This window comes from Eretmochelys imbricata, chromosome 10, assembly GCF_965152235.1.
Source record: "Eretmochelys imbricata isolate rEreImb1 chromosome 10, rEreImb1.hap1, whole genome shotgun sequence".
Taxonomy (NCBI): domain Eukaryota; kingdom Metazoa; phylum Chordata; order Testudines; family Cheloniidae; genus Eretmochelys; species Eretmochelys imbricata.
In genome coordinates this window covers 33,085,120-33,102,771 of record NC_135581.1, presented here as the reverse complement: position 1 = coordinate 33,102,771, position 17,652 = coordinate 33,085,120, and the positions used below count along the sequence as shown (strand labels likewise).

The following is a 17,652-nucleotide window of genomic DNA, read 5'->3' as shown; positions in this document are numbered from 1 at the left end:
TGGAGATAAACGTTTTTGCCTTTTTACCTTCGTAGGAAGTTTAAAAACACCTTGTAAATAGGAAATTCTGGTAGAAAAACTTCACATTAAGCAAATGGGGAGGTGGGTATGTACATGGGACAGACGAGCAAGGAAGGAGATTGAAGCAAAGAGTCAAATGACTTCAGAAGACATCTGGCAAAGGAAGTGATTGACCGCTATAGAAGGTGGAGCATTCCAACACCCTGGCTATTATGTATTGCTGCAATGACCTTAATGGGTCAATGCAGCCAGGATGTAATTTGGGACAGCCCGGACACACTCTGACCTGCATCGAGGCTGAGCTGATGCCAGCAGTTCAGCTGATGCCAGCCCCTTCAGTGGCTGCATAGGGATTTGCACCATTGCAGAGAAGAATCTGACCCTGGCAGAGAGGGTCATTTTTATTCATGCTATTTACAATTATTTTTTATTTTGTTTTTTGTTTACACCCACTTGACTCAACTGTTTGAATAAACAGCTGGAAAAAAACCTCTTTTGCTAAAAGAAAAGGAGTACTTGTGGCACCTTAGAGACTAACCAATTTATTTGAGCATGAGCTTTCGTGAGCTACAGCTCACTTCATTGGATGCATTTTGCTAAAGATTCATCATCCCTCAACCCTTGAATTAAGTCTGAGGGCCTGATTCTTTGCTGCCTGAAACCTGATTTAGCATTTATACATGTGCAAAATGGGTGTCAAATGCTGCTGCAGGTGTGAGTTGAGAGTTTTCATTTTATACCAAACAGGTGTAAACAAATGGAGAACTGGTGCAAGGCATTGACAATCCAGCCTGGATGGCAGAAAATAAATGTCTGGCTCCCGCAGAAATACTCAGGATTTATGGTGGATTTGACTGAGCATGAAACAAAGAGCAAGAGCTAAAAGCTATGGTTGTGATTGAGTGACTAGAATGTTTTGAAGGAGAATCCTGGCCAAGCCATGTGCCAAATACTTAAGTCTAACAAAAAACAAGGACTCTGGGGCCTCAGCAAGACACCACCTCTATGTCTACCAATAATAAAGAAGTGACTTATAGATGAATAAGAATTGCTGATTAATTATATTTTTGGAAGCAGAGCAAATTTCGGCAATAAAACTGACTCAGAAGGTGTTAATGATTCCACAGAAGCGATTAATGGAACAGTGTTTCAGTCACTGTGGAGATTCAACAGTTATATACTTCATCTTACTAACCCTTCCTTGCCAAAAACTGGGCACTCTAGCCAAGGCAGAGAGCATGCTGCATACTTCAGAGTCAGTAGCAGAACTAAGAAGTAGCCACAGAAATATAATTTTAATACAGAGCTAATGAAAACTGTTTCCTAATGGCAGAATATACATCACTAACAGGTCTGGACATCAGATCAAAATCTATAGCACGTCCTCTCCAAAGCTCTGGATTGCAGATATAAAATCATTTCCTGAAGCACAAGAGGTGCAATTAGAAAAGTGCTGTTAAAAATAGTTCAGGAGGTGAGAGCCAGACAGACCCATCAATAAACGTTCCACAGCTGATAGCTCCTGTTAAACTCAAGAGGGCGTAAGAAAGATGTAAGGGGCCTCTGAATGCAGGAGGAGTGCATTTCTACCATGAATAATGCCAATCTCAGCCCAGCAGGAAGAGTACACATCCAAGAGAGACCTTTCAAAGTGGGTTTTAGATGCTGATGCAATTTTTGCAGCATCTGAAATACTTGTTAAGAAATTTACATGGCTTCTTCACTCACTGACACAAAAATCCAGCCATTCTGCACACACAGATCCAAGGGCAGAAAATCAAATACAATGGAGGACAGCAGAGAAAGTATGCAGGACAGCTTTTTTTTTTATATGTTGTTTTTCCTTTCAGGTGCAAATAACCCAGCAGGGAAAACATCTGATTTAAGCACCTGGAGATTTCTTAGCCCACATAATCCTGACCTCCAATCTTTTTCTGGGTTCACCACTGAGGCCATTTCACATTCCTCAGAGAAGGACCAGTTCACCTAATGCTAAATGAGAAAGTATGTCTGCCCAGCTGCTACCCCCCAGGCTTGTGCTGCAACTTGTGATACCTTGTGTGTGTGTGTGTGTGTATATATAAATAAAATCAGAAATGGGAACATAAAAGATGAAGATTAGTGAACACAGGAATTGGCGTACTGGACCAAACCAGTAGTCTATGCTGTCCAATATCCTGTCTCCCATAGCGGTGAGTACCAAATGCTTTAGAGAGAGGTGTAAATCATGCATAATGGACAATTATACAATAACATGCCTATGGGAGAAGCAGTTTCCTCATCCCAGGCAGTTAGTGGTTGCCTTATGTCCTGAAGCATGAGTGTTTGTTTCTTATAAATATTAACCCAATATTTTCAAAGTCAACATCTAGACTCTTCAATATATAACCTGATTTTCAAATGTACTGGGAACCCAGCAGCTCCCTTATATTGCAGTGTCTTCAGGCAGCCTCCAGTAGGTGCAGAAGCAGCAGTCACTAGTCAGGGAGGAAGACATCTGGCCCCACCCTACTACCAAAGCAGACCAGGTCTCTTCTGCTCTGGAGGAGCCTCGTCTGGACAGGGGATACTCAGCTGACCCCTCAGGCCTTTTCGCTCCATCAATTGGATTGGTGGGTCAGGGGTAGATTGTGGTACTATTCTCCAAAACACCAGCCACTTCTTGCACCAAAACAAAATGTCACTGACTATTTTGTGGAGATCTTCCCTATCATCCCCTTTCTTCTTCCTAATATGTTTTGATTAGCAGTAAAGTAATTAACAAAGTTGACACAATACTAGGCAGTTCACACCTCAGACCCATTTAATAGATTCACACACTCCAAGGTGGGAAGGGACCATTGTGATGATCTAGGGCAGGGGTTCCCAAACTTGGTTCATGGCATGTTCAGGGTAAGCCCCTGGTGGGCCGCGAGATGCTTTATTTACCTGAGCGTCCGCAGGTACGGCCGCTCGTGGCTCCCAGTGGCTGTGGTTTCCCATTCCCAGCCAATGGGAGCTGCGGGAAGTGGTGGCCCAGCCCGTGTCGCTTCCCGCAGCTCCCATTGGTAGGGAATGGTGAACCGCGGCCACTGGGAGCCACGAGCAGCCACAGCTGCAGATGTTCAGTTACACAAAGCTTACCCTGAACAAGCTGAGAACCAAGTTTGGGAACCCCTGATCTAGGGTGATTTCCTACATAACATAGGCCATAGAACTTCCCCAACATAACTCCTAGAGTAAATCTTTTAGAAAAACATCCAGTCTTGAATTTTAAAATGATCAGTGATGGCAAATCCACCATGGCATTTGGTAAATTGTTCCAAGGGTTAATTACTCTCACTGTTAAAAATGCTTTTAAAGGTTATGGGGTGCCAAGCAGACATGCTCCAGGCGATACTAGCTCTGCAAAGTAAGCAGTTCTGCACCCGCCCTCTTCTGCAGCTGCTGTCGCAAAACTCTTTCCCATGCACACTCCCCCTCTCAGACACCATCAACACACTCTTATCAACCTCCTGGCTCCAGTCTATACCTGCGGCATTCCGCTCCTCCCCCATCACAGTCCAGCACTGTGGAGTCCCATTACCCACTGCATTCAACACCCATCCCTCTGCGGTTTGGCCCTGCTGAAGTACAGTACCCGCTGCATTGTACTCCAAAGGAGAAGGTTGGATATCATCCCAGGCTGTGCACAAATCTTTAGCCGTCCCAGGACCCCGCCTCTTCTTGGGACCTTCCCTTCCCCCATCCCCCGCACTGCTGATTTTTTTGTTTGTTTGTTTGACTCTCTCCTCTGGTTGATGATTTTTAATAAAAGAATTGTGTGGGTTTGAAAGCAATCTCTATTCTATTAATTGAAAGCAAAGAGAGCCCTACAAAGCATGGTCTGCACCAATCACAGTCATCTCCTAGCCTTACAAGCACTTCATTCCTGAGCATAGCAACAAATATTAGTGGCTTTCAGCTTCAAATTTCTGCCTCAAGGTATCTCTGATCCTTATGGCCACATGCTGCGCCCTCTAATAGCCCTGGTCTCTGGCTATTCAAACTCAGCCTCCAGGCGCTGAGCATCTGTGGTCCAGCCTTGAGTGAAGCTTTCACCATTGCCTTCACAAATATTATGGAGTGTACAGCACGTGGCTATAAGCACAGGAATATTGTCCTCGGCCAGGTGCAGCTTCCCATAGAGGCAGCGCCAGCTAGCCTTTAAACGGCCAAAAGCACACTCAACAGTCATTCTGCGCTTGCTCAGCCTGTTGTTGAACAGCTCCTTGCTGCTGTCAAGTTGCCCCGTGTATGGCTTCATAAGCCACGACATTAAGGGGTAGGCAGGGTCTCCCAGGATCACAATGGGCATTTCAACTTTCCCTACGGTGATCTTCTGGTCCGGGAAGAAAGTCCCTGCTTGCAGCTTCCTGAACAGGCCAGTGTTCCAAAAGGAGCATGCGTCATGCACCTTTCCGGACCAGCCTGCATTAATGTCTGTGAAATGCCCATGGTGATCCACAAGCGCCTGGAGAACCATTGAGCAATACCCCTTGTGATTAATGTACTTAGTGTCAAGGTGGTCTGGTGCCAGAATTAGAATATGCGTGCCATCTATCACCCCTCCGCAGTTAGGGAAGCCCATTTCATAGAAGATTATGATTGGAAGAGACTCAGGAGGTCAACTAGTCCAACCCCCTGCTCAAGCCATCCACAATGTCACGCATGTTGTCCAGAATCACGGTCCTTTGGAGCAGGATGCAATTAATGGCCCTGCACACTTCCGTCAACACGAGTCCATCGGCAGACTTTCCCACTCTGAACGGGTTAGCAACCAATCAGTAGCAGTCTGGAGTAGCCAGCTTCCAAAGTGCAATCGCCATGCGCTTCTTCAACAGCAGGGCAGCTCTCATTCTCCTGTCCTTGCGCCACAGGGCTGGGGCGAGCTCATCACACAGTCCCATGAATGTGGCTTTCCTCATCAGAAAGTTCTGCAGCCACTGCTCGTCAGCCCACACATGCATCTAGGATGCACCCAGATCATAGAATATCAGGGTTGGAAGGGACCTCAGGAGGTCATCTAGTCCAACCCCCTGCTCAAAGCAGGACCAATCCCCAATTTTTGCCCAGGATCACTAAACAGCCCCCTCAAGGACTGAACTCACAACCTTTGGTTTAGCAGGCCAATGTTCAAACCCCTGAGCTATCCCTCCCCCTTGTTTCCCAAGCCCAAAAGCAGCGTTCTACTGTAGTCAGCACCTCAGTGAATGCCACAAGCAATCTCAGGTCATAGCTACTGTGCATGGCGAGATCAATGTCGCACTCAGGACTGGCTCTAGGCACCAGCAAAGTAAACACGTGCTTGGGGCGGCACAATTTCAGGGGCGGCATCATTTTGGCCATCCTTTTTTGCTTGGGGCGGCAGAAAACCTAGAGCCGGCCCTGGTCACACTCCTCTTTGTAGTTTAAGGAATAACTCCACTGCCACTCGTGAAGTGTTGGTCAGAGCGAGCAGTATACTTGTCCATTCCTGCTGCCCAAAAAGGCAGGGCGCACGGTACACAAAGCGTTGGAAGATGGCGCCAAATGCGGACGGAAGCACAGGGATGGCTGGGATGTGAAGCAATGCATCATGGGGCTTTGGGACTGGACCCAGGATGCCCCATGACCCCCTTCTGTCTTCCCACAACTCTTAGCAGCAGAAGAGGAAGAAATGCTCTGTGGGATAGCTCCCCAGAGCGCACCACTCCGAATACCGCTGCAAGTGCCACAAGTATGAACATGCTATTGTGCAGGCAGCTGACAGTGTGAATACACAACAGCAGTTTCCCTTCGCATTCTCTGAGTGGTGCTGTAACTCCCGGCGCTGTAACTCTGCCAGTGTAGACATATCCTTATAGACTGTGATCAGGTCACCCCTTAATCTTCTCTTTGTTAAACTAACTAGACTGAGCTCCTCGAGTCTATCACTGTAAGGCAGATTTTCTAATCCTTTACTCATTCTTGTGGCTCTTCTCTGAACCGTCTCCAATTTATCAACCGTCTTCTTGAATTGCGGACACCAGAACTGGACACAGGATTCCAGCAGTGGTTGTACCAGAACCAAATACAGAGGTAAAATAACCTCCTTAATCCTACTTAAGATTCTAGTACAGAGGTGGGCAAATTACGGCCCGTGAGCCACATCTGGCCCGCAGGACCATCCTGCCCGGCCCCTGAGCTCCTGGCCAGGGAGGCTAGTCCCTTGGCCCCTCTCCCCCTCCTCTGCAGCCTCAGCACAACCCGCTGCCAGCGCTCTGGTCCGCCGCTCCTGCCGGGCAGCACAGCAGCATTGTGGCCGGCTCTAGCCGGGCGGCAGGGCTTTGCTGCTCTGAGCAGCATGGCGGGGGGCGGGGGTTGGATAAGGAGCAGGGGGGGTTGGGTAGGCATGGGAATCCCTGGGGGGCTTATCTAGGGGAGGGGGTGTGAATAGGGGTCGGGGCAGTCGGGACAGGGAGAAGGGGGGGGGTCGATAGGGGGTGGAGTCCTGGTTAGGGGTCGGGGTCCTGGGCAGGGGTAGTCAGGGGACAAGGAGCATTGGATGGGTCCAGGGTTCTGAGGGGGGTAGGAAGTGGGCGGAGGCCAGGCTCTTTGGGGAGGCACAGCCTCCCCAACCCAACCCGACTCTCCATACAGTTTTGCAATGCCGATGTGGCCCTCAGGTCAAAAAGTTTGCCCACTCCTGTTTTAGTGTATGTATCCAAGGATCGCATTAGCCCTTCTGGCCATGACATCATGCTGGGAGCTCATGTTCAGCTGGTTATCCACCGTTGCCTCCAAATCCTTTTCAGAGTCACTGCTTCCCAATATATAAATATGGTCTACATTCTTTGTTCCTAGATGTATATTTACATTTAGCTGTATTACAGGTGCTGGGTTTCTCTTTGATTTGGGTATGCTCAACCACCGCCCTGACCCAGGCCCTGCCCCCACCCCACCTCTTTCTGCTGCAGTCTGCCCCCTCCACAGAGCGTGCCTGTCATAAATATAAAGGGAAGGATAAATACCTTTAAAATCCCTCCTGGCCAGAGGAAAAACCCTTTCACCTGTAAAGGTTTAAGAAGCTAGGATAACCTCGCTGGCACCTGACCACAATGACGACTGAGGAGACAAGTTACTTTCAAAGCTGGAGGGGGGAGAAACAAAGGGTCTGGGTCGGTCTGGGTGACGCTTTTGCCGGGGACAGAACAGGAATGGAGTCTCAGAACTTAGTAAGTAATCTAGCTAGATATGCGTTAGATTCTGTTTGTTTAAGTGGCTGAGAAAATAAGCTGTGCTGAATGGAATGGATATTCCTGTTTTATTTCTTTTTGTAACTTAAGGTTTTGCCTAGAGGGATTCTCTATGTTTTGAATCTAATTACCCTGTAAGGTATTTACCATCCTGATTTTACAGAGGTGATTCTTTTTACTTTTTCTTCTATTAAAATTCTTCTTTTAAGAAACTGAATGCTTTTTTCATTGTTCTTAAGATCCAAGGGTTTGGGTCTGTGGTCACCTATGCATATTGGTGAGGATTTTTATCAAACCTTCCCCAGAAAAAAGGGGGTAAGATTTTGGAGGATTTTGGGGGGAAAGACGTTTCCAAACAAACTCTTTCCTAATAATAATAATACCGGCGTTAGATGTTTGGTGGTGGCAGCGAAAGTCCAAGGGCAAAGGGTAAAATAGTTTGTACCTTGGGGAAGTTTTAACCTGAGCTGGTAAAAGTAAGCTTAGGAGGTTTTAATGCAGGTCCCCACATCTGTACCCTAGCATTCAGAGTGGGGAAGGAACCTTGACAGCGCCCCATCCCCGCTCCTCCCCCTCCCCTCAGTGCCTCCTGCACACCACAGAAGAGCTGACCCATGGCAGATGGGAGGTGCTGGGAGGGAGGGAGAGGAGTTGATTGGCAGGGCCACTGGCAAGTGGGAGGTGCTGCGGGGGGAGGGGAGAAGCTGGCTGCTGATGGGTACTAAGGACCTGCTAATGAGATGTATTAAAACACATATTATTTGCTTGCACTTAGCTTACCAAGCAATCAAGATTGTGCTGTATTAGTGACCTGTTCTCTTCATTATTTACCATCCCCACAATTTTTGTGTCATCTGCAAACTTTATTAGTGATGATTTTTTTTTCCAGGTCATGAATAAAAATGTTAAATAGCACAGGGCCAAGAACCAATCCATGTGGGACCCCACTAGAAACACACCCACTAGCTGATGATTCCCCATTTCCAGTTCCTTTTTGAGACCTAATCAGTTAAAAACAAAAGAATGGCCATGCTGGGTCAGATCAATGGTTCATAAAATCATAGAAGTGTGGGCCTGGAAGGGACCGCAATAGGTTATCTAGTCCAGTCCCCTGCACTCAAGGCAGGACTAAGTAATAACTAGACCTTACCTGATGAGTTTGGCTAACCTATTCTTAAAAACCTCCAAGGACGCAGATTCCACAACCTTCCTAGACAATGTGTTGCAGTGCTTAACTACCTTGACAGTTAGGAAGATTTTCCTAATGTCTAACCTAATTTTCCCTTGCTGCAATTTAAGCCCATTGCTTCTTGTTCTATCCTCGGAGGTTAAGGAGAACAATTTTTCACCTACCTCTGTGTAACAAACTTTTATGTACTTGGAAACTGTTATCATGTCCCCCTCAGTCGTCTTTTCTCCAGATTAAACAAACCCAGTTCCTTCAATCTTTCATCATAGGTCATGTTTTTTAGAACTTTAATCATTTTTGTTGCTCTCCTCTGGACTTTCTCCAATTTGTCCACATCTTTCCTGAAATGTGTGCCCAGAACTGGGCACAATACTCCAGCTGAGGTGTTATCAGCACAGAGTTCTTATAGATGGGCACTATATTTTCCTTCTTCCAGTCCTCTGGAATCTCTCCCATCTTCCATGGCTAATGGCTCAGATATCTCCTCAGTCAACTCTTTGAGTATTCTATGATGTATTTCATCAGACCCTACTGACTTGAAGACATCTAACTTGTCTAAGTAATTTTAAACTAGTTCTTTCCCTAATTTAGCCTCAGATCCTACCTGATTTTCACTGGTGTTGACTGTGTTAGACATCTGATCGCTACTAACCCTTTTGGTGAAAACTGAAACAAAAAAGTCATTTAGCACTTCTGCCATTTCCACATTTTCTGTTATTGTCTTTCCCCCTTCACTGAGTAATGGGCCTACCCTGTCTTTGGTGTTCCTCTAGCCCAGTATCCTGTCTTCTGACAGTGGCTGGTACCAGATGTGTCAGAGGGAATGAACAGAACAGGAAAATTATCAAGTGATCCATCCTGTTGTCCAGTCCCAGCTTCTGGCAGTTGGAGGTTTGGAGACACCCAGAGCGTGGGGTTGCATCCCTGAGCATCTTAGCTAATAGCCATTGATGGATCTATCCTCCATTAACTTCAGTTAGCCAGCTTTTAATTGATTTAATGTGTGCCATGTTAATTTTATATTCTATTTTTTTAAATCAAAATGTCATGCAGTGCCAAATCAAATGCCTTACAGAATCATAGAAGATTAGAGTTGGAAGAGACCTCAGGAGGTCATCTAGTCCAACCCCCTGCTCAAAGCAGGACCAACCCCAACTAAATCATCCCAGCCAGGGCTTTGTCAAGTCAGGCCTTAAAAACTTCTAAGGATTGAGATTCCACCACCTTCCTAGGTAACCCATTCCAGTGCTTCACCACCCTCCTTGTGAAATAGTGTTTCTGAATATCCAACCTAGACCTCCCCCACTGCAACTTGAGACCATTGCTCCATGTTCTGTCATCTGCCACCACTGAGAACAGTCTAGCTCCATCCTCACTGGAACCACCCCTTCAGGTAGTTGCTATCAAATCTCCCCTCACTCTTCTTTTCTGCAGACTAAATAAGCCCAGTTCCCTCAGCCTCTCTTCATAAATCATGTGCCCCACCCCCCCTAATTATTTTTGTTGCTCTCTGCTGGACTCTCTCTAATTTGTCCACATCCTTTCTGTAGTGGGGGCCCCAAAACTGGACGCAATACTCCAGATGTGGCCTCACCAGTGCTGAATAGCGGGGAATAATCACTTCCTTCGATCTGCTGGCAATGCTCTTATTAATACAGCCCAGTATGCTGTTCGCCTTCTTGGCAACAAAGGCACACTGTTGACTCATATCCAACTTCTCATCCACTGTAACCCCTAGGTACTTTTCTGCAGAACTGCTGCTTAGCCAGTCGTTCCCCAGCCTGTAGCGGTGTGTGGGATTTTTCCATCCTAAGGGAGGACTCTGCACATGTCCTTGCCGAACCTCATCAGATTTCTTTTGGCCCAATCCTCCAATTTGTCTAGGTCACTCTGGACCCTATCCCTACCCTCCAGCATATCTACCTCCCCCCCACCCAGCTTAGTGTCATCTGTGAACTTGCTGAGGGTGCAATCCATCCCATCATCCAGATCATTAATGAAGATATTGAAGAAAACTGGCCCCAGCACCAATTCCAGGGGCACTCCGCTTGATACTGGCTGCCAACTAGACATCAAGCCATTGATCACTACCTGTTGAGCCCAATCATCTAGCCAGGTTTCTATCTACCTTATAGTCTGTTCATCCAGTCCATACTTTTTTAATTTGCTGGCAAGAATACTGTGGGAGACTGTATCGAAAGCTCTGCTAAAGTCAAGGTATATCATATCCACTGCTTTCCCCATATCCACAGAACCAGTTATCTCATCATAGAAGGCAATCAGGTTGGTCAGGCATGACTTTCCCTTGGTGAGTTCTTATTGACGGTTCCTGATCACCTTCCTCTCCTCCAAGTGCTTCAAAATGGATTCCTTGAGGACCTGCTTCATGATTTTTCTGGGGACTGAGGTGAGGCTGACCGGTCTGTAGTTCCCCGGATTCTCCTTCTTCCCTTTTTTAAAGATGGACACTATATTTGTCTTTTTCCAATCATAGAATCATAGAATATTAGGATTGGAAGAGACCTCTGGAGGTCATCTAGTCCAATCCCCTGCTCAGAGCAGGACCAACATCAACAATCGTCTGGGACCTCCCCCAGTCGCCATGAGTTTTCAAAGATAATAGCCAATGGCTCTGCAATCACATCAGCCAGCTCTCTCAGCACTCCTGGATGCATTGCATCTGGCCCCATGGATTTGTGCATGTCCAGCTTTTCTAAATAGTCCTTAACCTGTTCTTTCACCACTGAGGGCTGCTCACCTCCTCCCCATACTGTGCTGCCCAGTGCAGAAGTCTGGGAGCTGACCTTGTCTGTGAAGACCGAGGCAAGAAAAGCATTGAGTACTTCAGCTTTTTCCACATCATGTGTCACTAGGTTTCCTCCCCCATTCAGTAAGTGTCCCACACTTTTCCTGACCTTCTTGTTGATAACATACGTGTAGACATAGGCACCGACTCTGTGGGTGCTCCAGGGGTGGAGCACCCACAGGGAAAAATTAGTGGGTGCTCTGCACCCACCGGCAGCCAGCTCCCCTTCCTGCCCCCCTGCCTCACCTCCGCCTCCTCCCCTGAGCGTGCTGCGTCCCTGCTCCTCCACCTCCTTCCTAGCGCTTGCTGCCGCCAAACAATTGTTCGGCAGCATAGCAAGCTCCGGGAGGGAGTGGGGAGGAGTGGGAACATGGTGAGCTCAGGGGAGGAGGCGGGGCGGTGGCAGGGATTTGGGGAAGGAGTCGGAATAGAGGCAGGGAGGGGGAAGAGTTGAGGCAGGGACTTGGGGGAAGGGGTTGGAATGGGGGTGGGGGAAGGGTGGGAGGGGCAGGGCAGGGTGGAGTCAGGGCAGGGCCAGGAGCAGAGGTGGGTTGAGCACCCACCGGCGCCAGTAGAAGTCAGTGCCTATCCCTGTAGAAACCCTTCTTGTTACCCTTCACATCCCTTGCTAGCTGCAACTCCAATTGTGCTTTGGCCTTCATGATTACACCCCTGCATGCTCAAGCAATATTTTTATACTCTTCCCTAGTTATCTGCCCAAGTTCCACTTCTTGTAAGTTTCCTTTTTGTGTTTAAGCTCACTGAAGATTTCTCTGTTAAGCCCAGCTGGTAACCTGCCATATTTGCTATTCTTGCTGCACGTCGGGGTGGTTTGTTCCGGGTGCCGACTCCATGGGTGCTCTGGGGCTGGAGCACCCATGGGAAAAAAATGGTGGGTGATGAGCACTCCCTGGCAGCCCTCCTACCAGAATCTCCCCCTCCCCGCAGTGCCTCCTGCCTGCTGGGGGGCCCAGCCAATCAGCATCTCCCACTCCCTCCCAATGCCTACCACCTGCCACTGTTTTGCAGCATGAGGAGGTGCTAGGGGGAGGAGTGAGGGCACAGCATGCTGGGGGGGGGGGCAGAAATGGGTGGGGAAGGGGGAAAAGAGGTTGGGAAGAAGCAGGGTGGAGCAGGAGTGGGAAGAAGCAGGGCAGGGGTGGGGCCTTGGTGGAGCCTGGAGGGAGCACCCCATGGTAGATTAGAAATTCAGTGCCTATGGTTCCTGTGCCCTCAATAAGGCTTCTTTAAAATACAGCCAGCTCTCCTGGACTCCTTTCCCCCTCATATTATCCTCCCAGGGGATCCTGCCCATCAGTTCCCTGCATGAGTCAAAGTCTGCTTTTCTGAAGTCCAGGGTCTGTATTCTGCTACTCTCCTTTCTTCCTTTTGTCAGGATCCTGAACTCGACATCTCATGATCACTGCTGCCCAGGTTGCCACACACTTCTACTTCCCCTACCAATTCTTCCCTGTTTGTGAGCAGTAGGTCAAGAGGAGCATGGGCCCTAGTTGGTTCCTCCAGCACTTGCACCAGGAAGTTGTCCCCAACACTTTCAAAAATTCCAAAATTCCTGGAAGTCATCAGCATTCTCACCTTTATCAACCAAACCTGTAATCTCATAAAAAAAATCTATCAAGTTACTTTGAGAGGTTCTATTTTCCATAAACCCTTGTTGATTGACATTAATTATATTACTGTCCTTCAATTCTTTACTAGTTCTGTATCAGCTGCTCCATTATCTTGGCCAGGATTGATGTCAGACTCACAGGCCTCTAATTAGCCAAGTCTGTTAACCCTTTAAAAATACCAGCCCAACATTAAGTTTCTTCCAGTCTTCTAGAACTTCCCTGATGTTCCAAGATTTATTGAAAATCAGCATTACCAGTCCAGTGAACCCCTCAGCCAGCTCTTTTCAAACTATTGGATGCAAGTTATCTGGACCTGCTGATTTAAGTGTTTAACTTTAGTAGGTGCTGTTAAACATCCTCTGAAATACTAGTATATGCTATATGCTATGACTATTTTATCAGTTTCCTTCCCAAATACAGAACAGAAATATTTATTGAATGCTTCTGCCTTTTCTGTATTATTATTAATTCTACCATTTCCATCTAGTAATGGAGAAGTACCATTGTTTCAAATATTTTTGTTCTCAATACACTCAAAAAACTTATTGTTTGTAACTTTGCCAGCCATAGATTTTTGTCCGCTTGTATGTCTTTGGTGCTCTTATCAACTTTCTACAACGTATAGCTTCTGACTTGTATTCATCACTATCAACTTCTTCTTTCTTCCATTTGTTTTTAATTATATAAAATATTGTTTAACACTCTCGGCAGCCTCAGGCAGACACCTCTATATCAGTTACACATGATTAACGGTATGAAAGTGTTCTTTGTAACGTTGACAGAAAATTACTTTTTATATAGAAAGCTGAGGTTCTAGAGTACAAGAGGGCAGCTTCAGTCACAGAACTGGATTTTTGACCTGGCCTGGACCAATCTGAGTCCTGCCTCCTGCTCTGTCTTCTAATGAACAAGCCGGCGCGAGACAGGGGCTGAAGCTCCGGTGGAGCAGGCTTGTGTGCAGTGGGAATGAGCTGGTTAGGTGTAGGGTGACCAGAAAGCAAATGTGAAAATTGGGACAGAGGCCGGGGGGGAGAGCAATAGGACCCTCTATGAGAAAAAGACCCCAAAATCGGGACTGTCCCTATAGAAGTGGGACAGCAGGTCACCCATGTTAGGTAGAAGAAGGAGAACAAGATCTGGGGCGAGAAGAAGGCACCTTAGGCCAAGGGGCGTTGATGTCCCCACGTCCCCGTGGCCTGCAGCTGTGGGACTTGAAGCGGGCAAGACGGGGCAATAGGGTGTGTGGGGTGGATAAGCATCTGCTAGCTGGGAGGGCAACAGGGCGCGGGAGGGCGGGCACCCGCGGGGGGCGGGCAAGGGGCAACCAGGCCGGGGGGATGGGCACTCGCTGCGGGAAGGGGGCTTTGTAAGCTGCGGGCGCTGCCCTCGGCAGCCCCTCGCGAAGGCAGCGAGCGGACGAACCCCGCCCGCAGCTCCGCGCCGCCTCAGGGAGGGGGGCGGTTCCTGTCAGGCGCTCAGGGGTCGCCCAGGCAACGTGACACCATCAGCGCGCGCCGCCTCAGTGCGGGCGTCGGCCCTTCCGCTCAGAGCCGCCGCGCGCGTGTTGCGTGCGCCCCGGAGAGCGAGCGAGCGAGTGGCGGGCCCGGCATGGCCCGGGCGATGCTGTTGCGTGGGAGCCGCCTGCGGGCCCTGCTGCGGGCGGGGAGCGCCGCGCGGCTGCGGGCGCCGGCGGCAGGTGAGGGCGGGGCTGTCCCGGCGTCGCGCGGCTCGGGGGCTGGTTGGTGGGGGAGGGGAGCCGGGAGGATCGGGGCCTGGCGGGCCCCGCGGCGGCTGCAGCCGGCTCGGACCTGCCAAGGAGCCGCGGTTGCCTTGGCCTGGCGCCCAGGGCTGTAGGGCCTCAGCCCGCAGCTCGAGTCCGAGGGTGGCGCCGGGCTAGCAGAGGAGCTGGCGGCCCCTGCCGGGAGCTCGTGGGCCCTGGAAGAGTCTCTGCCGGGACCTGTGGTCTGCAGCCGGCACCGCGCATCGCCATGAGCGCGTTAACCCCCGGCCTGCCTCTGGGGCCGCCGTGTGGCTGGCTCTCCCGCAGCGCCTGGCTGCGGTGAAAGACACCCGCGTTTCTAGGGGCCGCCTGTCAGCCAGGGTAGAGACTGGAACAGCCAAAAGCAGAGGGGCAGATGTGAATGAACTCGGCCAGTGATAGAAGCAGGGGAAACCTCTTCGCCTGTTTCTTCGGCGTTCTGAAGCGCAGCTTGACCTGCACCGCGTTTACAATCTGGTGTAAATCACTGCAGTAGAAATGGGAGCGCAGAGTCCAAACTGATCTTCAGACCTTTCTATTTGAAAATTGTTATACTGGAACGTCCCTAATTCACATTTACCTGGTGACCCGTCACAAATTCCTCCCATGTATAAATGAGTAAGAAAGTGAACAAACACAATTGAAAATAAAATTGTGTTATGGAGTGTACTCTAGTTCATTTATTTTGAGAAGGGTAACTTAGGGTACCATGAAGTATTCTACATAATTAAAACCAATACAGTGTGGTATGTTTTCTAAATTTAATTACATCTGGGTGATTTATAAGACTTCATTACAGCACTTGGCTACTTAATCTTTGGTGGGATGCGGAGAAAATAGCTGAAATTCTTGTGAGGATGTGTGTATCTGGTGAAGTGAGATGGTCCCTACATGTAGAAAGTAGTTTGACCCTTAATTCTAAAGAACAGGAGACATGAAAAGGGAGCTAGTGGAGTGACCAATCTTGTTAAAATAATAAATAAAAATGAACCTTGCTTGGACAAATGACCTTTAGCGACCTTCCTTCATACCAGTTTGCCTGCTTTTTAAAAAATGCCTTTGAGGAAGCCAACAACTTAGATACAGTCTGCTTAGCTGAGTAGGATTCAGTCTTTTTACTGGCAAGGTTCCAGCAGTAAGCAGTCCTAAACGCAGGCTGAGCAGTCAGGTTTGTGAGGAAAAAATGACCATATGATTTCACTTGAGATCACTGTTGGGAACTGCATTGGAAGAAATTTGCAGTATAGCTGCCTGACCAGTGGCTCCATCACTGCATGCCAGTTCCTTAATCTTCAGAAGCACAAACATACTCATTAAAGTGACAGGAACAGACTCTGAACCGTCAACACACGGTGTCTGTCTACTGGCAGGGTATTGTGGGACGTGCCCATCGTGATGCACAAAGCACTGGGTGATTACCAGAGCTTAATTTGTAGTCTAAAAATTGCCTCTTACCAACCCTGTAGAATGAAAGACTATAACAGGGTTCAAAAAAGAGCTAGATAAGTTCATGGAGGATAGGTCCATCAATGGATATTAGCCAGGATGGGCAGGGCTGGTGTCCCTAGCCTCTGTTTGCTAGAAGCTGGGAATGGGCGACGGGATGGATCCTTGGGTGATTACCTGTTCTGTTCATTCCATCTGGGGCACATGGCATTGGCCACTGTCGGAAGACAGGATACTGGGATAGATGGACCTTGGTGTAACCCAGTATGGCTGTAGGAAATCAACCTCTTGGTGTGAAGGCCTTTCTTTCTTTCCTTCAACTCTGGGTACTGAACTCACCAGCATGGGGAATTTTTAACTTTCTTTAGAGAAATGATTTTTAAAAGTTTTCATACAGGCATGTTCTCCTTCACCGTACAGCTCTGAACTCTACATTTTCTGCTATCCCTGCTGGACTGCTTACTGCACACACAGAAAAGGTGTCTCAGGATTTTAATCCTGTCACTCAGGGACCATGTATTCATGAGTATTTGTACCGTGCCTAGTACAATTATAGAAATGTAGGGCTGGAAGGGACCTCAGGAGGACATCTGGTCCAGATCCCTGTGTCGAGGGAGGACTAATACCTAGACTGTCCGTGCCAGGTGTTTGTCTACTTGTTTTTAAATACCTCCAATGACTCCACAACCTCCATAGGTAAACTAGTGGTTATCGATCTTTATCGTTAGAAAGTTTTTCCTAATATCCAACCTAAACCTCCCTTGCTGTAAACTAAGCTGAGTACTTCTTGTCCTACCCTCGGTGGACATGGACAATAATTGATCACTATCCTCTTTATAATGATCTTTTTGTTACTATTGTGCCCCCTCAGCCTTCTCTTCTGAAGACTAAACGTGTCCAGTTCTTTCAACATTTCCTTTAAACCTCTTCATTTTTGTTGCTGTCCTCTGGACTCCAATTGGTCCACATCTTTCTTGGAGTGTTCTGTCCAAAATTGGAGACAGTGCTCCAGCTGATGCCTCACCAGTGTCAAGTAGAGTGGAACAATTACTTCCCATATCTTATGTATTACACTCCTGTTAATACATCTGTCATAAATATAGAGGGAAGGGTAAACCCCTTTAAAATCCCTCCTGGCCAGAGGAAAAACCCTTTTACCTGTAAAGGGTTAAGAAGCTAGGATAACCTCGCTGGCACCTGACCAAAATGACCAATGAGGAGACAAGTTACTTTCAAAGCTGGAGGGGGGGGAGAAAGAAAGGTTCTGTCGGTCTATGTGATGCTTTTTGCCAGGAACGGAACAGGAGTGGAGTCTTAGAACTTAGTAAGCAATCTAGCTAGATATGTATTAGATTCTGTTTTGTTTAAATGGCTGATAAAATAAGTTGTGCTGAATGGAATATACATTCCGTTTTTGTGTCTTTTTGTAACTTAAGGTTTTGCCTAGAGGGTTTCTCTGTGTTTTGAATCTGATTACCCTGTAAGGTATTTACCATCCTGATTTTACAGAGATGATTCTTTTACGTTTTCTTCAATTAAAATTCTTCTTTTAAGAACCTGATTGC

At 47.9% G+C, this 17,652-nt stretch overlaps 1 protein-coding gene across 1 annotated transcript in view; it reads left to right on the top strand.

Annotated features, from left to right (window-relative positions):
* Positions 1-14,435: 14,435 nt before the first annotated feature.
* Positions 14,436-17,652, top strand: part of TRAP1 (TNF receptor associated protein 1) — an 80,023-nt gene continuing 76,806 nt past the window's right edge. The window contains exon 1 of the mRNA XM_077827627.1: positions 14,436-14,578. Coding sequence (XP_077683753.1) covers positions 14,491-14,578 — 88 coding nt within the window. The 5' untranslated portion in view covers positions 14,436-14,490. The remainder of the gene's footprint in view (positions 14,579-17,652) is intronic.